At 40.7% G+C, this 27,170-nt stretch overlaps 1 protein-coding gene across 1 annotated transcript in view; it reads right to left on the bottom strand.

The window, feature by feature from the left end:
* Positions 1–27,170, bottom strand: part of TEKT2 (tektin 2) — a 1,280,616-nt gene that overhangs the window by 157,579 nt on the left and 1,095,867 nt on the right. The window contains exon 8 of the mRNA XM_044059950.1: positions 16,657–16,800. Within this exon, the coding sequence (XP_043915885.1) occupies positions 16,657–16,800 (144 nt within the window). The remainder of the gene's footprint in view (positions 1–16,656; positions 16,801–27,170) is intronic.

Below are 27,170 nucleotides of genomic sequence, written 5' to 3'. Positions count from 1 at the left end.
CTTCTTTATGTGTTGTTGTATCTCACCTTCATTCTTACCAGGATGGGACAGCATCCCTAGAACCATCTTTCTTGAGTGGCTCAAGGGAGGCCCTGTTCCTGGAGGCCAAATCGACTTTGTAATGAGTGATAAAGGTATGTGGTCTTGCCCATGTTGCCGTAGCACAAATGGTATCAATTGGTGGTCTAGCCAAAAAAGCTGAAGAGGTTGCAATGGCTCTTGTAGAGTGGGCTCTAATTCTATGGGGAAGATCTGTTTTGAGATTTATAGATGAAGATTATGCAATCTGAAAGCCATTTTGAAAGTGTCACTTTAGAGAATGAAGTACCTATCTTTGAATCTGAAAAAGATATAAATAGCTGGTCAGATTTTCTGAAGTTAGTCCTGTGTAAGCAGAAACGTAATTGTCTATGCACATCCAGTTGAAATAACATGTATTCTGCCTTATTCCCGTAATTTGGGTAAAAGACTGGTAGCTCTACAGATTGGTTCAAATTTGACTCTGAACATATTTTTTGGCAAAAAGTAAGGATTTGTTCTTAAGGAGAACCTGTCTTTATGGAAAAGCAAGTAGGGGAGCTTTATTGACAAGGTTTGCAGCTCTGACACTCTTCTAGCAGAGGTAATTGCTACAAAGAGAATAGTTTTCCATGTTAAAAACTTGAGTTCGCAAGATGATGCTGGCTCAAAAGGGGGAAAAATTAAATGAGATAGGACAAAATTTAAGTCCCATGGTGCTAGGTGGTCTCTGATAGTTGGTCAAAGTAATAAAGTACCTTTAAGAAACACTTTGCATACCATATGAGACATGATGTTGAGGCCAGATTCACCTATATGAAAACTAGATATTGCTGCTAGTTGAACTTTAATGGTAGCTGCAGCTGCACCCTCACTGAATAATTTTGCCAGGAATTCTAGAAAGGAATTAACTGGGGCAGTAAAGGGATTGATGTGACTACGAGAAACCATAATGAGAACCTTTTCCATTTGCTTCTATATATTTCTCGTTGAAGCTTTATGAGAAGAGATTAGGATGTGTTTAACTGATGAAGAGAGGTTAGGAAACCTGGCTATGGTTGGAATTGGAGCAGCCAAGCTGTTAATTTAAGGGTCTGAAGGGAAGGGTGGAGCGTCCTGATGCATGAGTCAAAAGGTCTGGAACTGGGTACAGAATCCAAGGCTCCTCCCAAAGATGAGGCCACAGGAAAAAGAACCAGATTTGATGAGGCCAGTATGGGGCGATGGGTATCAAGTCCCTTCCCAAGCAATTGGCTTTCTGAAGAACTTTGGGTATTAATGGAAAGGGAGGAAAGGCATAGAGAAGACCTGAGGGCCAATCATGAGCAAGTGTATCCCTTGGTGACACCCCCAGGGGGGATAAGGGCAAAGTAGCTGCTGCATTTGGCATTCATGGATGTCACAAAAAGGTTGCAGCAAGGCTGGCCCCATTTGTGGAAAATCTTTTCTACTACCTCCTGTTTTAGAGACCACTCATGAGGCATCAGAATTGCTCTGCTGAGTCTGTCTGCTATCATGCTGGATTTCCCCAGATGTGTGTTGCTATCAGAAAATGTTGGGAGGAGGTCGCCCACTGCCATACTCTTGACAAAGAGGGTAAGATCTGTTTCCTGCTTGTTTGTTTATGTACCATACAACTGACATGTTATCTGTCTATACTACAATAGTTCCCAGCGGAAGAGAGTTCTGAAATTCTTGCAATGCTAGAAGCACCACCCTCATCTCTAGGACACTGATGTGGAAATGGGCCTCATGATCCTGCCAGGTGCCTTGGACTGTTTTTCCCAGATAATGCCCCCCACCCTATCTGTGAGGTGTCCATGGTCACTGTGGCCAATGGTTGGGGAAGTACAAATGGTCACTCTAGCATTACACGAGTGGAGTAAAGCCACCAACAAAGTTCTTCTTTGCAAGTTTCTGTTATCAGCAATTCCTGCATCGACCACTGAGTGGACAGTAGCCACTGTAGAATTCTCATGTGTAGACCTGACGTCATAGAACTTGAACTCTTTCTGGAGGAAGTCTGGCCATCATATTTGTTGAATCCAATTCTGCTCCTATAAATACTACATGCTGAGAAGGCAGCAAGGCAGATTTCTCATAGCTTATTGTAATTCCTAGGTGACAGTAGTGCTGCAAGATGGTGTCTCTTGCTTTCATTAGTAGATGCTCAATGGTGACAGTTAGGAGCCAATCATCTAAGTATGGAAACACCCAGAATCCTAGGCACCTCAAGTGAGCCGTGACCACTGCCATACATTTGGTGAACACTCTGAGGGCTGTGGTGAGGCCAAAGGGCAGAGCTCGAAACTGGTAGTGACTGGCTCCCAGACAAAAGTGCAGGTGTCTCCTGGATCACCTGTCCATTTTTATGTGGTAGTACACATCCTGGAGGTCTATTGAGCACATCCAAATGTCTTGTACCAGAAAAGGGAGTATTGACTGCAGTGTTACCATCCAGAACTTGGACTTTATTACTGATTTGTTTAGATTTCTGAGATCCAGAATTGATCTACAGTCCCCTGTTTTCTTTGGAACTAAAAAGAATCCTGAGTATGTTCCGGAACCTATCTGGTCTGCTGGGACTGTTTGGATGACTCTTTTGTCTAGCAACGTTTGAATTTCTGACATTGCCTGTTCTCTTTGACTGGGTGGAATGTCTGGGATCTTTTTTATGTTTGGGACAGGGAAGGAAAAGGCTATGCAGTAACCTCTGGATATGATACTTTGTACTCATTTGTCTTTTTTTATTTGTTGCCAGGCTTCTGGGTTCAAAGATAAGCAGCCCCTGACTGCCTCCAGAGATGGACAGATGGGCCTCCTTTCAAGATATAGATCTCAGATCTGAAGTTTCCACTAGAATCAGCTCAGGACATTCCAGCTCCAAAGTCCAAGGTCAGATCGGTGGAGGAATTGGAGCAGAAGGGGAGGATGTGGTTGGATCTGAAGCCCTCGGGTTGGATCCGATAATAACTTATGTTGTATTATACAAGGAATATAATTTATACAATAACTAAGGTGAATCAAAGAACACATACATGTATGCATGGCCTTAAGAATGCTTGCATGGAGCCTATGGCTTAAAAACAATGCAAAGGTAAACTTAATTCTCCACTGGCCAGATGCATTTTATTTGAATGTGGTTATAATGCCGTTTCAATAAATGTGAGTTTCAATGACAGAGAAGTTTAGTGTTCATGCTAAGTCTGCTTTCATTCTGAGACTGTATTGTTTGTTTAGCAAATGGATGTTTGTGCTATTTTACTTCAATATCTATAATCACTGTAAAAGTAAATAAGAAAACAGTCGGCAAAGTGACAGGTTTGAACAGTGTTTATGGTAACTGAGGAGAAATAGCCAGTAATGGAACACTGGAATGGCTGGGAGGGGCTTCTCTGCAGGGTAAGGGGTTGCTGCAGGAAGGGCTGCTCTGAGGGGGGCCCAATCTATTATCCTGCCTAAGGTTCACATGAAAACAATATGTTTGCCAGTGTGGACCACGGACTTAGGAAAAATGTTAGCTGTTCCACATACAGCTATGAGTGTAAAAGGTAATGAGACCCATCCACCTCATGTCAGTACAACAGCCAGAAACACACCATACATTCCACTGCCAATGAGATCGCAGTCATACGCAAGGGTGGTCTACCATCTTTTTGTAGCATAATAGAGACCTTGCCAACACTGGACTGTTTCATACATTACTGAGTAGGAGTATGTTGTGAATGACCTGCCAACAGCTTACATACACATTTCTTTGCAATTCCAGTTTGTCATGCTTGAAGGTGATTGGCACTGTAAAAGTAAATTCTCTCAGGCAGAGAATGTAATCTTGCTGCAGGTCCTCCGTAAGCATGGTTGGCAGATGTTCTGGCAGTAGAGATATCTGACCAGGCCTTTAGTGTACACATCTGACAAAGACCTTACAGACGACATTACTGCTGTCAGTGGCCAAAATTGGACATATGATCATAAATGTAGAAGTGTTACTGGCTTGACTGGACAGGCATGCACTACCGCAACCTGTCTGGCACAAGGTTCTGCCAGGAATAGTTACCATTGACAGACACAGTGGAATTCTTGGAATCTCTGTCGGGGGTCCAGGCAGTTCCGAAATCTATGGTGGCATAGTGGAGTAGTGGACAGTGGTGCTGAATTGCATGTGGTACCACAAATATCCTTGAGATTTCCCCAGATGGGTATGTCTAAACATGTCATACAAATGTTTTGGTGTTTTCACAGGTGCTGTGGTGTCTGGTTACTTCACCATGGATACAAGACTGTCTGATGTCAGGCAGCTGCCTGATTCCAGTGATGATGGCAGACAAATCCAAGCACAGTCACATTCCCTCCCCCTTACACAGACATAGCTCCTGAACCTGTGGAATCCACCCCAGTGACACAGGATGCCACCCACGGACAAGAAGAAGCCAACACATCAGCACAGGGAATGGCCTCATCTTACAGCAGAGCCAGCCTTGGTTGCTGCCAGCTCGAATGAGTGAGAAGATGGCCTCAGGGGGTTGTGTACTGGTGAATGAGCATGCCATGAGTATTATCCTTTCCTAAGCTGTGTGTTTCCATGGCTGTGACTCAGCATTTATGCAGGGCTATAATACAAGAAAAGGCACAAACCAATACAGTCACAGCTGACCTGGTAAGGGTAACATGATCTGAGTGAAAATCTGTGGGAGTACCACAGCAAGATGTGCACCATTATGGGCAGGTGATATAGGTACTTGCTGCAGGTGTACCTGTGCAGCCACCTTTCATAGCCACTTTTGTTTCTATGGTTGATCAACAACTGCCTCTGGTGGGGAAGCCCACCATAGGAGGGGAAGGGCACAGTCTCAGGCCTGCAGTGTCCCCACCTACACACCACTATCCAGTGTTGACAGCACTGTGAAGCATCATGGATGTAGACACAGATAAGTTGCTCATGCAGAGACCACTTGTAGCACACCCTGCTATTCATGGTGACAGAGCAGGCCCTCTTCTGTGTGTACTGTGGCTTGTGTCTGTTGTAGATCAGAGTGTGTGATATACCTTTAAGAAGCTTTCCAGTGAGTTAGCACATGCATATAAGTACTGACCACGTGCAAGCAAGAGTGCCATTTTGAGTGAGCAGCCAGAGTGAGAGCATGCAAGTATGTAGTCACTCAGTTAGTTAGATAGTTTGTTTAGGTTTAATGTTCCTGCCATTCATCCTGATGTATTTGTATACAATAAACTACTTAAACAAACACCCCAGCCTTAACATCTTCTTAATGCACATAAGAAGATCAAAATGGTGCCAGAGTGACAGCCATGAGGCAACTGGTTAAAGTTGGAGGAATATACAGGAGTGGATCATCCATACTGCTCAAACGACTCACAAAACAGGTCAGAAATGAATTCCAGGTACTTAAACTAGCTTAAATTATTTATTTTGCTACAAATATAAAACAAATGACTCAGAATGCTCAAAACAAATTTCTTATTAAACAAAATGTCCAAAACTGTGACATATTGATAAAAATAATATAAAACAGTGAGCAGAAAAGCTGGTTTAAATCAAAAACTAAATGAATGTAAAACCAATGAAGAAAAAATCCACTTTAATATCACAAACTTCAGTAAGCACTGTCATCTTAAAGACTTCTTCAGACTGAAGTCATCTAAAATTACACCAACATTTATATGGTTAAAACAAATCATATGGCAACATAATCAGTGTTTTAACCCTTTACGTTTCAAGAACATTACAAACTCTTCCCTGTTATTCAAACCAGGGAAATGACAGGCATTCAATTTAACCTGCCACCTATAGGTTCATAGGTTCATAGGTAGGTACTAGGTTATCTGCCTGAAGGCATTTATAAGCCTAGCCAGAATGTGCTGGCTTTCGCCGCCCCCTTAGATTAGTTCCCTGTGCCTCTGTCCAGCACAGCCACTGAAGTGATCCCTGGGGTAAACTTTCTGTTTCCCATCCATTGGTCAAGGTTTCTTTTGAAGAGTGTTAGCGAGGAGCTCTGCCTATTGTAGATTGGAATCTTGTTCCAAAGCATGGGAAGTCTCTGGGACAGGAATCTATCCCTTCAGCATGTCCTATTTATTGTTGTGGTGAGGTTTAGATCCCTAGAGCGTGTGGCTCGAAACCATCCCAACTTTTCTAAAGGGTTAAAATATAATTCTACGTCTTTTAAGGCGTCTACGACTAAACACTTAAACTCTGTTTTGCAGCTTCCATATTTATAATGCTTAGTTAGTGCATTTTTCTCATCACCTACAAAAATGGCATATTTATGCTCATATATTCTCTTATTTAATTCACGAGTAGTTCTCCCTATGTAATAACATCTACAGGCTATACAGAAAACTAAGTAAATAAACTTTGATTTACAAGTAAAACTCTCATTAATATGAATCTTGACATCATTGATTACCATAAATGTGTCATCAGTATACAAATAATTGCACATATTACAATTGTAACACTTAATCATTCCCTTTTTATCTGTCTTAACCCTGGGCGTATTTAGCTTTTCTTGAAAAAAGTTTTTGAAGCTTTTCACCCTTTTTTGGGTAAATAATGATTTGTCTCCTATTGTATTAATAATGTCAAGGTTGTCTCTAAATAAACTCCAATTTTTAGTCATTATATCTTTAATGGCACTAGAATCCAAACTATTAGCAACAGGCATTCTTATGTTATTGTCACTTGTTTGTCCCTTAACAGTCCTAAGGACAGCCCCACTTCTTTGGGCCATAACTGTAGACATAGCTGTTGAGACTAGCTTTTTCAGATAACCCCTGCTATATAGCTTCTCACAAACATTTGCACTTTCAACTGCAAAATCCTCATGTCAGACTGTTTGGTCACTGATTCTCAATAACTGACCTTTCACTATGTTTTATTTTGTCTTATATGAATGCATATTGCTAAAGTGCAGGTAAGAATTATTATGCACTTCTTTCTTAAAGATTCTGGTTGTTAACCTGTCCCCTGATCTGAAAACACTTACATCTAAAAAGTTGATGGAAATAGAACTATATTGACAAGTAAATGCTAAGTATGATTGGATGGGAGATAGGAAATTCACCCCGGGGATCACTTCTGTGGCTCTGCTCGACAGTGGCACAGGAAAATAATTTTCTTGGGTGGCGAAAGCCAGGGTACCTTTGGCTAGGCTTATATAGGCCCTAGGGCCAATAGCCTAGTACCTTCCTATGAACCTATGAACCTATGAACTACATACATTATTTATGTATGTAATAAAATCTCCTAAAGAGGTCTCTGTCCCTCTTCAAACCAAAAACATATCATCAATAAAATGATATATTGTGATTATATTGTCCATGTAATCACTACTTACAATATGGGAGATTTCCCACCCATTCATAAACAGATTTGCATATCTAGGGGCCATTGCTGCCCCCATTGCTACTCCATTGATTTGTCAAAAAAATGACTATTTAAACTAAAGAAATTGTAACTTAAAATGTCTAATAATTCCACCAAAAGTGAGTCTGTGTTTGTGGAATACATTCTGGACCTTAATAGCTCTAACCTATCAGTTTCCATTCCTTCTCTGTTAGGTATGACCATGTACAAGGATTTAATATCCAGAGTGACTAGTAAGTCATTGTCCAAGATTCTTTGAGTTTATTTATAAAATCAAGTGTCCTTAATGTGTGTCCTGGTCTTTACCACCACTTGCTGTAAATGTTTGTCCACATAAATTGCCATACTTTCCGTTTTACTGTTGGCACTGGAAACAATACATCTTAAAGGAGGGCTATTTAAGTCCTTATGAATCTTTGGTATTCCAAAGATTCGACTAACTTTGGGATTATCTTTCATAAAATATTTCCTTATGGTTTCTGTTATTCTACCTGTACAAAACCATTCTTTGATCATTGAGTTAATAAATGAATAACATTTCTTAACTTCTTTGAAAGAGACTTTGTCATAATAAGTTCTATCTGACAACAACTCTATAATTTTTTGCTCATAAACTTAACTATTTAAAATAACCAATGCTCCCTCTTTATCTGCTTTAAACACTAATAACCTTCATCAACTAGTGAATAAAAAGTATCATTTTCTTTGTAAGACATACTGTAATATCTAAAATGCGACTTATTTTCCAACATTTGTAAAATTTGTAATTCACATGTATTTAAAAACATGTCTAATTCTTTTCTTAGGAGTGGATTGTAAGTACTTGGCTTATAAAACCTCTCATTAATACACACATAATTTTTGAACAAAAATTTAAAATCGAGTTGTCTAACATAATCTCCCAAACTGTTAATTGTTTCCATTTTACTATTCCCGATTAGAGGGCACAAAATTCCATCTCTTACTTAATGTCAGGCATTCATCTAAGGATAAAGTATGCTTAGATAGATTAACTATCTTAAAACATACAGTACATAAGTCCTTCGACTGTAGTTGTTCCTTCTCCAGTTTTTTGGCTGCTGCCCTTTGTTGTAATATCCATTTTACTTGTGGAGGTAACTTGAGCCCACATTTTTTGCTGGCCATTACTTTGTTGGTAAACAAACACAGGCTATGGTGTCATACTTCTTTGTTGTTCCAATTGGGCCTGCCTACTATGATGTTCATTGTCAGCACTACTGGTCGATGTAGAAGCTGTTGCATATGAAGGAGCCATAACAGCCTGATTTCCCAAAATAATATCCATTTTTGTTTTGCTTTGAAACTTTTATTTCTGAGACAAATGCTCCTTTTTTTTAGATAACGAAAGCGCTTACTGAAGTTTGTGATATTAAAGTGGATTTATATGGATAAAAATATTCAAAATAATTATGAAAATGTTTGCAACAATATCCGAATCACATAAAATGTAAAAAAAAGGAAAACAACCATATTTTTTCACTATGTGCTACTTTTTCATATTAACTAAAGCTATTCAAAATATCCGGTGTGCAAAGTGTTTGCAGTATTACAGTGCAGTTATTTCACAAAGTACAGTCATTTCAAAGAATATTTCCTAAAGTACAGTTACTTCAAAGCATATTTCACAGAGTGCAGTATTTCAAAGACCTAATTGTGCATTTGATTATTATTATTACAAGTACCTGGTGTGTGTGAATGTTTGTACATAATTACAAGGACCTTTTTTGCATTGTGTTTTACTATAATCTGTGGGCATGGCAGAAGGCTTTTGCAGATCCACCCTGCTTGTGTTTGATGATAATACTGCAGAAAATTGAGACTGAGCAGGAATGCAATACTTTCATACAGGCTGCTTTTTCTGACAAAGACACACATACAAAAGCATTTATTCTTCTTAATTTAGCTGGTTCAGAAGCCATTGAAAGAGAGCATTCATTTGTGTATTCACCTGCTGTGTTTGCAGGCGGAGGAGGAACCACCATATAGTGGTACCAGCTAAAACAAGGGAAGACCCAGAGTGCTTAAAACATAAATTTAGAGAAATATGTAACCTCCAAATGAATATTACAATGGAAAAGCACTTATTTTACACAAGGGATCAAAAGGCTGGTGAAACTTTTGCAGCATATATAACAGCTTTATTTCTCAAGGCTAAAATGTGCAGATTTGATGATTTGAGAGACGAGTTGATAAAAGAAAGGCTTGTATGTGGTATTAATAAAGACACAGTGAGGAAGATTTTGCTTTGAGACAGTGATTTAACGTTGAATGAGGCCATTGAGGTTTGTCAGATATACGAGCTTACAGAAAAGCACACAAGTATGCTTACAAATGAGAATAGTTGCAGAAGGCACAGTGACAAAGCTCATGTTGATAGTATGCAGCGCGTGGCTAAAAGAAACAGGCCCAAGCGCATGGCAACTACTGCAGGCCCTGTAACAGTCCCTGGGAAACCCCGAGTCTTTCCAGCAAATTCCAGAGCATGCTCAGTGAAGCATAAGGGTGAGTCAGCAAAGTCAAAACATGTGCCCCCAATTAGCTTCATAGTGAACTGTCGTAATTGTGGTGGAAATCATTAACCCAAGAGAGAACAGTGCTTAGCTTTTGGTCAGCAGCGTCATTCTTGCAATAAGTAGAATCATTTCAAAAGGTTTTGTAAATCAAATATTGCATGTTCTTTTAATAAAAGAAGGCATTCCAAGAAGCAAGTTGATCAATTAGAAAGCCATGACCCTACTCTTTATGTTGATGGTATGTCTGTGCTTGGTGAAACAGTTAATGCAGGAGATTTGTGTGGAAAAAATGAGATCTTTTGTACTGTTTGGATTAACTGGAGTCCTGTAGAGCTCAAAGTAGATACTGGATCAAAGTGCAATGTTATGTCAGCAGAAACATTTGCTACAGTAAAAGCTACAGAACAACTTGATTTGACAAAGTGTGTGAAGCTTGTTGCTTATAGTGGTAAAGAAATTCAAACCGAAGGCTCATTAGTGCTTTCATGTTATTCTGCTGGGAGCAGCTATGACTTGCAATTTTTCGTAGTCAAAATACACATGCAGTCATTATTAGGCCTCAGAGACAGTTTGAAAATGGGACTACTTTCACTTAATAAAGAAATACACCATAAAAGCCTGAATGACATCAGCTCAGATTTCGCCCAAACAATTTTTTTCTGATTATGCTGATATTTTTGCAGGCAAACTCAGCAAACTACCAGTTGTGTACTCCATGAAGTTAGACCCAGAGATCAGCCCAGTTATCAGACCAGCATGGAAAGTTCCAGTAGCTATGCAGAGCAGAGTCAAAGCTGAGCAAGACAAAATGGTGCAGCTAGGAGTAATTTGTCCAGTAGGAGAACCTACTGAATGGGTATCCTCCATGGTGGTAGCTCATAAGAAAAGCTCAAATGATATCAGAATATGTATTGATCCAAGAGATCTGAACAAAGCATTAAAAGGACCTCATCATCCAATGTGCACAGTCAAAGAGGCTGCTGCCCTCGTGCCAAATGCCACTGTGTTTTTTTTCTATCTTAGATGCGAAGAGTTCATTTTGGCAAATTTTGCTTTACCGAAAATCTTCATTGTTAACCACATTCGGAATGCAATTTGGAAGATACAGACTTCTCAGAATGTCATTTGGAATACATTTTTTCCAGTGAAGTCTTTCAGTGTGCAATGGAGCAAATTTTTTTGGGTTATCCATGTGCCATTACAGTAGATGATATTTTAGTAGGAAGCAATGGTAAAGTCAAGCATGATAGAAGCCTCAAAAAAATCCTGGAAAGAACATGTCAAGCGAATCTTAAGCTGAATCCTCAGAAGTGCAAGTTCAGGCTGCGAGAAGTTACCTGTGTTGGTCACTTGTTTACCAGTTCAGGCTTATGAGCAGATCCTTCAAAGCAAACAGCAATTCTAGAGATGCCAGCTCCAGCCGCCAGACAATGTCCAAGCCCTACAATGTTTCCTTGGCATGGCCCACTATCTCAGCAAGTTCATTTTAGATTCAAGCAAACTTTCAGCACCTCTAAGAGAACTGACATGCAAAGATGTAATTTGGTCATGCATTGAGAGTATCTGATGTCTTGAAACAGAAAATTGCTAACCCACCAACTCTTAGCTACTCTTTCCTGTGATGCTTCTATGTTTCGTCTAGGTACAGTCAATCTTCAAGAGAGTAGACCAGTAGCCTCTGCATTGAGAACTCTTACTCAGACCAAGATACAATATGTCCAGATTGAGAAAGAGCCTTTGGCAATTGTGTTTGCATGTTCGAAGTTCCATGACTATATTTATGGTCGACCTATCCAGATTGAAACTGACCACCAGCCTCTAGTCACTATTTTGAGAAAGCCTATGCATACAGCTCCAGCTAGAATACAATGCAAGATGCTCAAATTGTACAAATTCAATCTTGTTTATACAAAAGGCAAACTTCTTTGTCTTGTTGACACTTTATCCAGTTCACCCCGAACAACCACAGAGCAGCATAACAATGAGCAACTTGATTATAAGGTCATGGAAATGAGAAATTTTTCTTCCACGTCTTAATTTGCTCAGAATTCACACAGCTTCAGATACAATTCTCCAGAAGCAAAACATCTTTATCAGTTGAGGATGGCCTTCAAAGCAATCTTGTTTACCAGTAGAAGTGCAACCATATTTTCTATACAGAGATGAGATTCTGTCAGACAATGGTATCATCATGAAAGGTCCTAAGGTGATTGTTTCAAAATCCTTGCAACAAGAGTATATTCAGATCTTGCATCATGGCCACCCAGGAACTGATTCTACCAAAATAAGGGTGACAGGTCTAGTATTTTGGCTTTCTATGTCAAGAGATATCGAGAAAGTATCATCTTGTTCAGTCTGTAATAGTGCAAAGCTGCAATTTGTTCATATTACGAGTAGTCCTGAATACCCTCAGTCAAACAGCTTTGCTGTATATGCAATTCAAAGTGCAAAATATCTGTTAGAGAAATCCAGATGTGACAATACCGATGTTTTTCTCAACTTGTTAAATCTCAGAAACATTCCTTGTGATAATCATCTTGGTTCATCTGCCCAGAGACTTATGTTGAGACAAACCAGAACCAATTATTAGTTATTAGTTCCAAGTGCTTAGAACAACAAAGCATTAAAAGCCCAACTGTGGAAAAAGCATTTGTCCCAGAAGTCTTACTATGATGAAACCAGCAAACTGCTCCATTCTTTACAAAAAGGGGAGAGAGTGAGGATGCAGACGTCAAAAGGTTTTGATTGCATCAGATTTGTGAAAAGTTTGTGTCAGGAGCTCAGATTGTACACTGTGGAATCACAAGCAGTGGAATTCAGATGAAACTGGAAGCATTTGTTACCAGCATGCGAACCAGTGTTACAGCATCTTGGCTATGACAAAGACTCTAGTTCTCAGAGTGACTTGTCCAATGTTCCTGTTCCAGAGGACATTCCGTCAGCAATTCCTGTTCTTGAGAAAATCCCTGAAACTCTTCAAGCAGAACATTCCCCAGTGACTGTCCCTGTTGCTAAACCCAGTCCTAACTATTATTTCATGAGATCAGGTCGCATCTCGAAACCTAGTTCCAGATACATGGCAACCCAGACATTACTGTTGTTTTTCTTTATTAGTGTCTGGATAATTGCATGTCTATTCAAATGTCATTGTTTATATCAGACAGCTCAGTAAAGAGGGAGGATGTAGATCAGAGTGTGTGATATACCTTTAAGAAGCTTTCCAGTGAGTTAGCACATGCATATAAGTACTGAGCACGTGCAAGCAAGTGTGCCATTTTGAGTGAGCAGCCAGAGTGAGAGCATGCAAGTATGTAGTCAGTCAGTTAGTTGGATAATCTGTTTAAGTTTAATGTTCCTGCCATTCATCCTGATGTATTTGTATACAATAAACTACTTAAACGAACACCCAAGCCTCAACGTCTTCTTAATGCACATAAGAAGAGCGACACCTGTGACCTTAGCAGGAAAGACCACCCCCATGGATGGGGATGAGTATGGTCAGTATATATATATTTCCTGCAAGTGCCCTTATCTTCGCCACCACACACAAAGTGTTTGATCACCTGCTGGAGCTGTGACCATACACACACATACACATACTTTTCTGCACTGCTTTTCACTAGCCAGTCACAGGACAATGATGACAATGTCTCCTCCCAGGCCAGTCTCCTTGGTTCCAGGCAGTCATCTTTCCAAGCTTTACACACACACGCACACACACACACACACACACACACACACACACACACACACACACACACACACACACACACCATTAACCCTCCTCCCCAACACACATACTAGCTTCTGTTGGCACTTAGCTGTGATCCTCCTAACGTGTGCATATGGAGACAACTGTGCCCTCTCCTTAGTACTTTGTTATCTGGATAGCCTATGTCTGTTACAAGTGTGGCCAGCCCCTGGATTGTATAGCACTGCCTGGTGTAGTACTTAATGCATAATTTTTAGTGTCATATATTATTCTTATCACATAATCACGACCTAGACACTGCCTTTTAGTCAGTGCCATGGTGTATTGTGCCTGCCTCCATCTTGCACAGTCATCACCTGCAGCCTGCTCCTCTGTAGGCTTTTCATCCAGCACCTTCCCTGATGTTGACTTCAGGGCTTCCTCCTCCCAGATGTCTCTGCCCTGCTGTAACTGCTTTGTTTTTATCATCATGTTGTGTAATAGTGCACATACTGCAATGATTTTATTGCAGGTTTCATAGTGCAGTGCACCACAAGAGACAGCCAGAAAGTGGAACTGGGCTTTCAGAGTCGAAACACAAACACTAAACAATAATTTGGATTTGTAAGAGGGCACTGTTGTACACATTCTCTGCCATGGTCTTTGGGTTTCTAAAGGTTTACTATCAAAATTGCGATAGTAAAAAAAAAAACAAAAAAAACACATTTCAACCACTCACAACACTGAACACTGAACACTACCTAGGTCAGTATGTCTAACATCATGCCAATTATTCGAATTTGGCATTATTTGACATACTGTGCCCCCTGCACCTTATACAACAGTAATGTAAGTTCAAGTTGTTAGCAGTATGAACGTACTGCATAACACTGAACTACATGTTTGCCCCCCTGCATCCCCTGTGGGGGGGTTGCAACCCCCACACCCCCTGAAAATTAGATAGTCCAACTCTGAGATTGCACTACAGTGGAGAAAAGGGTAAATTTTCCAATCTGCATTGTACCGCGATCTCTTGTAATAAGGTTGACCACATATGTGCAAATGTATAGTGCATTCACTGAAGTGGGCACTTGCACACATGAAGGTTAGGTAACACGGATTCAGCCAACCGTAATTCAGCATCCCATGGTCACCGAACCTTCACTCATAATTTTGATGGCAAACTTTTCTAAATGGTATCATTAGCTGTGGCTCCAAGGTATATCTGGCATAAACAATATGATGGTCCTACAGAAAAGCACCCTATACAAACTGTTGATATAAGTCACACGCATGCCAGATGTGGAAGTTGTGGGCACTGGTTTGGTGGCCTGGTGATAAACTGTATATAATACCCTGTGAATTGCAACCAATTGCCAGCTGATGGAATGGAAACCCTTACAGTTGATATACTATTGTCCCTGCTCCCCTATATTGCAATGTGGGAGCAAGTAGTGGCCCCCAGTAACTCACTGAAGTAGCCTATTTCATAAAATGCCCACAAGGCATAGCATCTCTTCTCTATGGTGCATTAAAACCACATATGCTCCCCACACTCTGTAGCAAGGCATTGAGGAACTGGTGGAGTATCTCTGAGGCACTGCCTGGTATACATTCGTCATGTCCCCGTTTGGTTACTGAAAGGTCTATGTAGGTAATATTCTCAAAGCCATACATACCTTGGTGTTCATAGGGGTGGACACACCACACATCCATATGAGTGTGACATATCTTGACCTGCTCCTTCGTGGTGCCTCTATCCACATGGTAGTGGTCTACTACTTGTGTGTCAAGGAAGGCATGATATGTTGGGCACAGGCAGATGACTCAAAGGCATTGAAGGTGATGACATGAACCTCCATGACTACCGGCAGTGACAACAGCTTCTTGTATATACATATTCAAATCTCTCTTCCATAATTCCAGTATTTTAATATTTTACTGTGGTCAACAGCTGCACAAGTAGCATTTCTCGGTGTGAGATAAATGCCTTTCAGAACTGCTCATTTGCACCCCCATTATCATCATTTTAATAATGTTGCTAATTTCTGTCATTACACCAGCACTGCACACTCGTCAAGATATATCCAAGAGATGGTCACATCTTCCTAGCAATTTTGTGAAGCTGGCAAAAGTAAACAGACTTTGCAATGAAACAAGCTGGTCAAAATTCTGCTCATTCAGAAGTTTTAATATTCTTCTTTTCTGTAGGAGACAATATCACTCATATCTCCATGCAAGTAATAATGTCCCACCAGCCCTTTGTCTAATACAATAAGTACCTGAGTCACTGAGCCTTACGGCAAGTAGATATTCAGTTCATACAGATCTCATTCAACAAACCAGTCATTTGCTTTCCTTTGCAAAACTATGAGGCCCACACACTAACTTTATGTAACTGGTTGATACCAGATTGTCACATTACAGACTCTTCTATCTTACTCAATGTATAGGCAATTGACTTTAGCAGACACATAGATGTCATAGTGAAGTGTTGCCTATACTGTTTAGGCATAAACTACATTTCCCAATGAGGTTCTATCCACACTGATTTGCATACATGCCACAATCAGTCACACAGCAGACTTACACTTGCCAATCCATTTTACCATTTTCTCATTTCATCATGTTTTTTTTTTTTTAACTGAAACATTATCTCTCTTGTGACTCATTGCCAAATGCACTCTTGTGAAGATTTTAGTCTGTCACAGTGTAGACATCTTCATGATGATAACAATGGCATGCTGCTCAACGTACAGTCTGTCCCATGGCGCATTACATAATAAAATCCCCACACACACACACACACACACACACACACACACACACACACACACACACACACACACAACCATGTGCACACAATATATTACTGCAGACTATAGATTACCACACTAAACTTATCAGGAGCTTGCTTTTGCTGTTGGCTGTGTGCTGTCACACCAAAAGGGTAGTAGAACCCTATATACTTCCATCTGCTGTATCCAGAATGACACAGCAGCCAGGGTATGCCATAAAAAAATTCATACCTTATCCCTGCAGAGGTCCATATTGGGGCGGTAAGTACGTGTCTCCAGTCTGGTATGTGCAAGTTTTAGGGGTGCCATTTTTGCTCTAAGGTCATCTTCCAGTCGTCTGATATCTTCTTCCATTTCTTGAATCTCTTCCTGTGTCTATAAAAGTAATTGAAGTTTTTGTTTGTTTTAGTTAGTTAACATGCAATGTGTCATATGATTAATAAATGCAAATATATTTTCTCTTTTCTAAATAAATAATTGCAATAAAAGTGTACAAAAGTATGATGATCCTAGTTCTTTCAAATGCATATAGTCATTCAAGTTATTCAGTTTTTCGGATTAGCAGTAAAACAAATAATAATAATACCTATTTGTTAATCAGGTAAGCCCACTGGATATGCAGTCTCTTTTCAGGGGTGACTTGGGAGCAATGTCTGGTTAAGTGACTTACTCAGAGTCACACAGTAGGCAAACAAGGGCTGACAGAATCAAAGCCTGTACTACAGTTACTACAGCTTACAACCATAACCTCTGCACCAACACAATCTCAACGCAGTTTTGTTGTCAGTGAAAAATGCAGTTGTACAAATCAGGAATGCTACTCATTAGAAAAAAACACTCTTGATTTTTCAATTATGTGAGGTATTCATTGTGGAATACCACTGTGTAAAGCACTCACTGTAAGAACAGATCCTCAGTTTTCATTACGGTGACTGAGTAACTAAATGGGATCACTAAGCTCCTGCCTATTTCTTATGTTGAGCACATTTGAAAACTCTCATTTTTAAATACAAACAGTTACCAGCTCATGATGACTTTAAGTAATCTCATATAAAACTTTTCAGCACAGATGAACATTTACCCTATGTTAAATAATGGCCAAGGTTATATAAATTGCTCATGGGTTTGCTAAAAAAGGCCAAGCAGAAAGAATCACCAAGCTCTGCTCTATATTCTCTCAGTGCTAAGAAGAATAAAAACAAGTTACAGAAAGTTAAACTCTTTCGGGATGAAATATAATTTACTGAAACCATATATGAAATTACTGAGCCTTTTCTTCACAATGAAATTGGTGGCTCTGATGCCACATATTTCAGCAATATCTGAGTAGTCAGGCATCTCACCTGGTAAACAGATGTGACCTGAAGAAATATTTAGTCAGGTTGTGACAAAAGCAATCCAAAAGGAAATAGGCACTTCATGCTCCTCTTTGCATGCAATGTAAAATAATCTCTCATACCAGAAGAATAATTAATCAGGTAACAAACAGGATGCTTGAGAAGGAAGACAGGATGCCCAACTTCGCAGACTAACATTTCCTTATTCTTTCAAGCTGATACAAAGAACAAAAAATACTTTGAAAATAAGAAGTTCTCTTTTGGACTAAGACAGCTACTCTTAAAGAAAGAATATAAAAGTTTGTGGCATCCCAGACTTCTGTTATGGCAAGGTAGGTGCTGGAGGCTCTAACCTGACACCCCCTTCTCCTTGGTGTTAAATTAACCTGAATAAATGATCTCCTACTAGAAAGTAAGGCAAGTAATAACCTCCTATGGATTTCAGAATGAGCATATGTCTAGAAAAAGTAAAACCAAAAAAAGGAAAAAAGTGCCTGAACATCATAAGGACTTGCTGCTGAGACCTTAAATTGACACACCAACAGGGAAATGGAATCAGGCGCTGCCAGCACTGCCAGTGCTGCCAGTGCTGTGACTTCGGCATGGGAAGATAGTTCTTTGCAGACAGATTTCCAGCAAATACTGATAGAAATATAATGAAGCACAGAGAGGAGGTTGACACCACTCTGTTTGTCCACTTGGGTGCGATATCTGCCCTCAAGAATGAAAATGCCACTCTGAAGGATAGGCTCGCTCACTTGGAAATCTGAGTGGAAGAACTTAAAGAAAAGCAGACTGATTGGAGGATAGACTGTGGAAGAAGAATCTCCATTTGATATGAGTTTCTGAGAGGGCCGAGGGGGATAATTGTCTAGCCTTTGTCCTAAAGCATGAAGCAAAATGGTCTGGCCTTTCAACAAACATGATTACGATCAAATGCTCTCACAGGATTCTTGACCAACCAGTCAGTAGTTCGGGAGGAAGACCAAGATATATTATGATGAGGTTGGTGACTGCTGCCCTTAAATAGGAGATTCTCTTGAGAATATGGAAGCCAGGTTAGAGATCACTGCATATTTTTAGATCATGACTTCTTCGCTGCCATGCCTCAAAGACATGTTACATTCTTCTCAGTTCTGAAGCTGAGAAGGCAGCATAGAATCAAGTTTAGGTTATTCTGCCTGAACCATTTAAAATCATTTCTCCCAAATGGTAAACAAAGTTATATATTCACCATAATGATAGATCTGTGTTGTCTTCTTTTATCCCAGATCAACCTTTGGGATGCTGAAGAACTTGCAAGGCTGTCTGCTGTACTGAAACTATTCTGGATTATGGTAGAGTAGCTATCTGGTTGCTCACATTCAAGTGGCATCCAATGAAATATATTTGCTGTGTGGGTATCAATTTGCTTTTGGAGTGATTGACTGTGAGCCCCAAATGTTGGAAAATCTGGAGCAAGAACTCCCTTTGCTGAAGTAGAATATCCTTGTTTGGTGCAGTGAGGAGCCAATTGTATAAATATGGGACCACCCAGAGCCCTAGCAGCCTGAGATGAGCTGTGGCCACTGTCATACACTTGTTGAACACCTGGGGGGGGGGGGGTATGGTGAGACCAAAGGGTAGCACTCTGAACTGGAAATAATTGGCTCCTTGATCAGATCCAACCTCAGCACCTTCTTCCAAAGCTTTGGATCTGTGGTTCTGACTCCTCCTCTGCCCATAATTCACTTCCCCTTCTAATCTACCTCAGATCAAGTTTCCTGGTTTTCTCCAAAGTATAGATCTAGTTCTGAAAAAAAACTGTAGAAACTTGTAGATGTCAAGGCTACCAAGCTTGCACATACCTCAGTATAAGTAAAACAACCTTTGAGCAGACAGGGTCTTGGTCGAGGTCTGTCCAAGCACCAGAAGTTTACAGGTGACAATTTGAAAGGGGAAAGGAGGGAGGGATGTTCAACCTGATGAAAATGAGACAACAAGGATCCAGCAATATGGTAAGTACTTAACGTTCATATCTGATGATGTCTATTTTTGTCTGATTTGACATTTGAGACAGATTCCCAAGCTGCCTAAAAACACATGGGTAGTATTAAGGAAGGACATTCCCGAGTATAGCAGAACATAAAGGTGGACTGCTTTGGTGTGCACATCCAGTTTGTAATTTGAAATAAATGTGTGAACTGTGGTTCATGTTCTTGCTGCACAAACATCATTAATAGGAACTCTCTTCATGAATGCCGTTAATAGTAGTTATTGCCCAAGTAGAAGGGATTTTTGTTTCATATGTAGGAATAAACCCCAGTCATTGTATACAAAGGAAATAGTCTGAAAGCCATTTAGAAATCATGACTTTTGATATCTTTCTTCCCAATTTTACTTTAGAAAAGGATACAAGCAGTTGATCTGAGTTTCTTACATCTTTGATACGGTGTAAGTAGAATCTGAGCTGTCTGTGAACTTCTAGTGTGTGCAGCAGATGCGCTCCTTTGTCTGAGAAATTGGAAAAAAGGACTGGCAAATCAACAGACTAATTCAAATTTGCTTCAGATGTCACCTTTGAAAGAACAGAAGGATTTGTTCTCATGGTTACTCTATCTTTATAGAAAATGAGGAGAGGTGATCTCCATGACAGTGCTTGTAATTCAGAAATCAATTTAACGGATGTAATTGCGATCAGAAAAATGGTCTTCCAACAGAGATACTTAAGACCCACTAAGGCTTTGGGTTCAAAAGGTTTCGGAGTTACGGACTGAAACACAATTGTGATGCCCCATGGAGGAACTGGATCCCTAATTGGCAGTATTAGCATGAAAGTTTCTTTGAGAAAAGTTTTAGAAATTCTAAGAGAGGCAATGGAAGTGTCATTATACCATATGTGAAAATTTGAGACAGTAGCCATTTGCACTTCGATAGTAGAAAAGCTGGATGCTTGGTGAAAAACTTCTAAAGGAAAATCCAAGGTGGATGGAAGAGAAGCAGAGAAGGGATCCAATCCCCTCAACGAGGCCCAGATAGAAAAACTCTTCCACTTGCTTTGGTAAATCTTTTTGGTTGACTGTTTTGTGAGGAAGAAATAATGTGAACCACCAATGAGGAAAGCCTAGTATTTCTGTCTATCACAAAAATTGGAGAAACCATGCAGTCAGCTTCAGGGATTGCATGATTTGGTAGAGACAACCTGGATGAGTGACTCAGAAAATCCAAACTGGGATTCAGCACCCAAGGCAGGTTTATAGGTTCATAGGTTGGTACTAGGCTATCGGCACTAGAGCCTATGCAAGTCTAGCCATAACAATTCCCTAGATATTTTGTCCCACAATATTTACTTCATTGGACCCCTGTCTAGCAGGGCAACTGGCGTGATCCACGGGGTGACGTTCCTATCTCCCATCCAATCATCATGGTTCCTTTTGAAGACGGCCAAGAAGGCACTCTGCTTGACATGTATGGGCAGTCTATTCCAGAGTATGGGGAGTTTCTGGGTCAGGAACCTATCCCTCCAGCATGTTTTGTTTATTGTGATGACAAGGTTTAGATCCCTGGAGCATGTGGCTCTGAAGGATAGGGATTTCTTTAAGTGGAGCATGTCCAGCAGCTCAGGGTTTGACATGGCCTTGTATGTTAAGCAGAGATCACCTCTGAGTAGACAATGTGCCACAGAGTATAGCTGGAGTTTTTTTTAGATGGTCAGCATAGAGCATCCACTTTAGGCCTGTGATTCTTTTAGTGAGGTACTTCTGCGGCCTTTCCAGCTGTTGCAGATGTCTTGTGAGGTACATACCAAACAGGCGTTATACTCTATAATGGATCTAATAAGGGATGAGTACAGTGGGACAATGACTTCCTTTTTTCTGGATGAAAAGCCCTTAGTGATGAGGTGTGTCACATAGGTGTATTAAACGAGGTTGCAGGATGGGGAATCAAACCTGCTGGGGCCAGAAAGCAGCAAGGAGGATCACCTTGGTCTTGCACCTTGTGGTTTTTGTAATACATTTTGTCAAGAGTTGCATTGGTGGAAAGGCATAGAGGAGATCCAGAGGCCAATTGTGGAATAGAGCATCTCTTGGTAATTGTCTCTGCGGAGAGATGAGGGTGAAGTAACTGGTGCACTTGTTGTTTAGGTTTGAGGTGAAAAGGTCACAGCAAGGTAGGCCTCAGCAGTTGTAAATTTCCATTGCAACTGTCTGGTTGATAGACCACTCATGAGGCAATAGGATTGAACTGTTCAGTTTGTTCACTAGTACATTCGCCATCCCAGGTATGTGTGTGCCTATCAGAAAATGATTGGAAGACATCATCCACTGTCATACTCTCATGGACTCCCAGCAAAGTGGGTATGATCATGTTCTCCCTTGTTTGCTGATGTACTGTACCACTGACATATTATCTGTCTGGTACCCTTGAGTAGGTAGTCCTGAAAAGCCTGCATCACTAGGAGGACAGCGCTCATCTCCAAGATACTGATGTTTAGGTTGGTCTCTTCAGGTGATGAAGTACCTTGAACCATCTTCCCCTCAAAATGCCCCCCACACTAGAAGGGAAGTATCCATGGTTACTGTGGCCTAGGGAGTTGGTGGGCAAAAGGTCTACATTCTGTGACTGATGGAGAGTTTATCCACCACTTTATATGATCTCTGCAAATTTGTTTGAGCCAAATTTTGTCATGAAGGGGTGAAGACTCTGTGACCATTAGCACGGAGAGTCCACTGTAACACTCTTATGTGGTATCTGGCTAGAAGAGCTAAAGCAATGGTAGACACCATCAGACATGACAAGTGAAGAACCAACTTTGCTTCTGGATTGGGATGTAAAATTACCCGAGAAGTTGTTAGTCTTAAGGACAGCACTCTTGTTTCTGGGAAATTGGCAGTTTGTAGAATTGTGTAGCTATGATATCTATAAATTCTATCTGCTCTGTGAGAAACAGTTGGTGCTTTGCATGATTTATTGTGATCCCTAACAGATTCGTAAGATGTAGCAGTATTGTCATTTGTTGTAGCAGTAGATACCTGGAAGTAGCAGTTAGGAGCTAATTGTCTGTATAGGGGAAGACGTGGATCCCTTGCAGACAATGATGAGCTGCTACCACTGCCATAATCTTCATGAACACCTAGGGGGCTTTAGTGAAACCAAATGGCAGTGCTTTGAACTGAAAATGATTGACCCCGAGCCAGAAATGGAGAAATCTCCTGGATTGCCTTTGCTCCTTTACATGGTAGTATATGTCCTAAAGATGAACATCCAATTGTCTTTCATCAACAGAGATAATATGAACTATACTGTGACCATCCAGAACTTTGTCTCACAAATAGATTGAGGTAGCTAAGGTCTAAAATTGGCCTAAGGTCGCCTGTTTTCTTTGTAGCTAAAAAGAACATGGAGTAAACTCTGAATCCTAATTGGTCTGGGGGAATCTGTTACATGACACATTTTTCAAGCAACTTCGAGACCTCTGTTCCTGCCGATTCCAACTGATTGGATGGAATAATAGGAATATTTATTCTCTTTTATGGAGGGTACAAAAAGGGGATGGTGTAACCTCTGGTGATTATCCTTAGCACGCAAGAATCCAAAGTAATATTTTGCCAGGCTTGTGGGTATAAGGTTAAGTGGCTCTGACTGCCTCCAGAGTGCAGTAATTCTAAGTGAAAGGACTGCGAAAAGCAAAAACCTTGATTATGCAGATTGCCTCTGCCCCTTGGACAAAGTCCACTCAAGTTACCTCCCCCTCTGCCTCGGGGGGGGGGGGGGTCTGGCTCCATAAGTGTCTTGGTGAAAACACTGCAATTTTCTGAAACACATTTTCTTGGCACCCCTTTGATTCCTATAATAGGACCTCTCATGGTAGGAGAAATGGATTCCAACAGCAGACAGGGTCTTACCAACCTGCTCACTTGTAGCAAGTGGTTCTTTAATTTTTGGTCTGAATAGGATGGAGCCATCAAAAGGGGCATTCATAAAAGATACCTTGAGGCTTTCTGCAAAGTCGTAGAGCCACATCCAGGCATGGAAATGCATGGTAATGCCTGCGCCAGCTGCTCTTGCTGTACCATCTAATGCTATATAGAGCAGGTGCATGGCTACATTAAAGGAGGATTGTAGGGCAGACAACTGTGTGTCCACTGTTTTTTATGAACATCTGGTTGTAAGTCACACAAGAAAGATTTGAAAATCTCCTTGGTCACCTCTCTCTAAAAGCAAGTCATATATGCAAGGTAGTTCAGTGCTCCAAGTGAAAAGTCACTGAAGTATAAGCCTGTTCCCATAGTCTGTCCAATGCCCTTGACTCCCTGCCAACAGATCTATAATGATATCTTGGGGGAAGCATCCAAGATGCAAATGATCTATTTCTGAAAGGTTTGAGGAGCACAGACCCATTTGGGGAAGGGGTTTTAGTGGACCAACTTCCCTTCTTCTTCATCAATTCTAGGATGTCTCCAAAGGTAACATCTTCTGTGGGTCATCTAAGGGAACCTTCACCTTCATCCAAATCCATGTCCTCAGTGACTGACTCAGAACAGCAGTCTAAGTGCTTCCATTTGCACATCTCTTTCCTAGGAACTTGTCTCTGGAGTTCTTCTAGAGACAAGTCGGAATCAGAATGGGAACTCGAGCATCTAAGTACCCTCAATTGTTCTGTCCTTGTCAATCACAATGACAGGAATAAGTCACAGGATTCATGGGAGTTGAGATGGATCCAAACTCGAGGTCCACACCTGCCTTCTTGGTCCAGCAAAAGCCCTTTCAACAACCTCGAAAGATGATGCCACAATCAGAACCAAGAAAGCATTCCCCTGTTGAAAGACTCAGAAACTCTTCCTGGTCCAGCCAAGATCAGCTCCAAGGATGTCCTAGGACCCAGGCTAACAAGTGCTGAAGCCCCAAGAGGAAGAGACAGCTCTGAAAACCTTGGAGCCGAACCCACCACCAGGAACCCGACACGGGCGCTTCAGCTCTGAGACTCTTCTTGATCTGATAGAATCAGGGTCAAGAGATTAAGGGACATAGTTGAAGCCAAAGTTTTCTGAACTATCAGCTCCAACTGAGATCCCCTGGATGAATTTGGACCCACAGGAACTAGTTCCAAAAGGTAAGCTGGTACTGTTGAAAACTGCGACGGGGTTGATGGGCCTATACCCAGAGCTCCCTTCACGGATGGTGCTGAGGACTCCAAATTGGCTCTATATCCTTAAGAATTTTCTCATCATACAGTTGACATCAATTTCAGTGAGACTTCTGGTGGATCAGACTGAACTTGACGATGACTGGTGAAGGCATGGAAAGACGTTTTTCTTGCAAGACGGGCGAATGGAATGCAGGACTCTCTGGCTCCAGTGAAAATCTAGGATAAGGAGAGGAGGTTCAGACCCAATTAACTGATGGATCTGACTGTCTTGATGTTTTAGTTACTGGACCTGAAGAACAAGTTGGATCTGGGGATCTTTACCTTGATTTATCAGATCTCTTTTCCTACAACTTTTTCTCCTCAGATCTTTTTTCTTTAGACTTCTTTTCTCTGTGCTTTTCTTTAGACTTGTCGCTTTCCTCTTTTTTTAACTTACTGCTAGGAGATGCTGAAGCTGGTCTAGATTTAGAAGACATAACCAGAGAGGCAGAAGATGAAGACCCTGTCTGAAGGGGAAGCAATAACTTTAAACTAAGATTCTCTTTCCTGCCTTGAACAGCCGTAGACCCGAAGGCAGCACAAATGTCTCAAGCCTTGGGGTTTGTCTGACATCCAAAAAATTTGTACAACACAGCAACTGAAAAGTGTTCTTAACAAGTACACATACACTTAATACTAATTCTAATAAAAACATCATACGTCTTTCCTAACAATGAAGTTGTGATATTACAAAACTATTTAGAAAAACACACCAAAAACAATAAGCAGCTAACCAGACTAACTAAATTACCCAATATCTATAAACTGCGCCATATATCCTAAAGGGAGGAGTCAAAGGTATGAAAAATGAGAAAAACCCTTTCACTTAATGTGAAAAACTCTCACAGCTCTCAGACACACATCTGGATTATTCAGGTAGCAAACAAGATCTGAGGTAGATTAGCAGGGATAAGGGAATTATGGGTCGAGGAGGAGTCAGAACCTCAGATACAAAGCTCTGGAAGAAAGTACCAAGGTCAGATCAGATTGGATCTGACAACCCAAACAGTGAATTAGACGAAAATAGACAACACTGTATAGAAAGGTTCAATGATGCTAAAAGAGTGAGAGTGACATCTGAGACCCTGGATAAAAATGGAATTTTTTAAAAGAGGGTTATAAGACCTGTATTTTTGTGGACTCCCCAATATCAAAACAGCTAGTAGTTAAGCTGAGGCTTGAGACAAACAGACTCTTCAGTTGATGCAATTTACTGCAGACAGAAGAGTTACCTGGTAAAGTATCTCTGTGAGATTTTGAAGGAATTTACAAACATTTATACAGAGCTATACCAGGCAAATCCCAGAGACCCAAATGACAAAGTATATATATCTCAGTACCTCTGGAACTGAAACCTAAGACAACTTGGTAAAGACCAAGCATCAGGTCTCATCACTCAAAAAATGCCTGGACCTAATGGTCTCACAACTGGCTTACAGAAGTGGGTGGGGCAAGAGGCTATTACAGCAATACTGCATATTTATAACTATGTTTTGTTAAGAAGAGAAACCCTGGCCTCTTGGAAGGAAGCAATAATGGTTGTGATTCATAAGGAGGGGAAAAACAGGGAGGCACAAAACCTCTTACAGATCAATGTTTGTCCTCAGTCACAGTTACAAGCTGTTTATGGCTTTATTGGCTGTTAAATCGGGAATGCTCACCACATCACTGATCAAATGGATTTTGTTGGAAGCAGATTATTTAATGATAGTATACTTAGAACCCTCTGACTCATGGAGAATGTGAAGAAAGCTATGGGAGAAGCAGCTATGATCAGTCTCAATGCCAAAAAGGCTTATGACGGACTATTCTGGACTTTCTTAAAATAGACTCTTCTCCAGTTTGGATTAAGGGTTAAATTCACAGATTTGATGTTTGCAGCCTACAGAAGGGCTAGAATTAATCTCAAACATGGACATTCCTACCCCATTCCTCTCACCAGGGTCACAAGACATGGCTACCCTCTCCTTCCCCCCTCCTTTTTACCTTATACATTGAACCCTTCACTCAAAATACAAGACCATCTAATGTTCATGGAATCAGTGTGGGGAACAAAGTTCATAAGATTGCCCTTTACATTGATGATATTCTTATATATTTACAAACCCCTTAGGAGGTTTTGGAACTCCTATTTTCAATCCTGTCTAACTTTGGTAGACTGTCATGTTACAAAGTAAATCTCACAAAAACTGAGGCCTTGGTCCTTGGGGGTTCCATCCTCCCTGGATTCAACTCCAATA

This window comes from Protopterus annectens, chromosome 1.part2 (genome assembly GCF_019279795.1).
Source record: "Protopterus annectens isolate FY-2018-M chromosome 1.part2, PAN1.0, whole genome shotgun sequence".
Lineage (NCBI taxonomy): Eukaryota > Metazoa > Chordata > Ceratodontiformes > Protopteridae > Protopterus > Protopterus annectens.
This window is presented reverse-complemented; position numbering and strand designations above follow the sequence as displayed.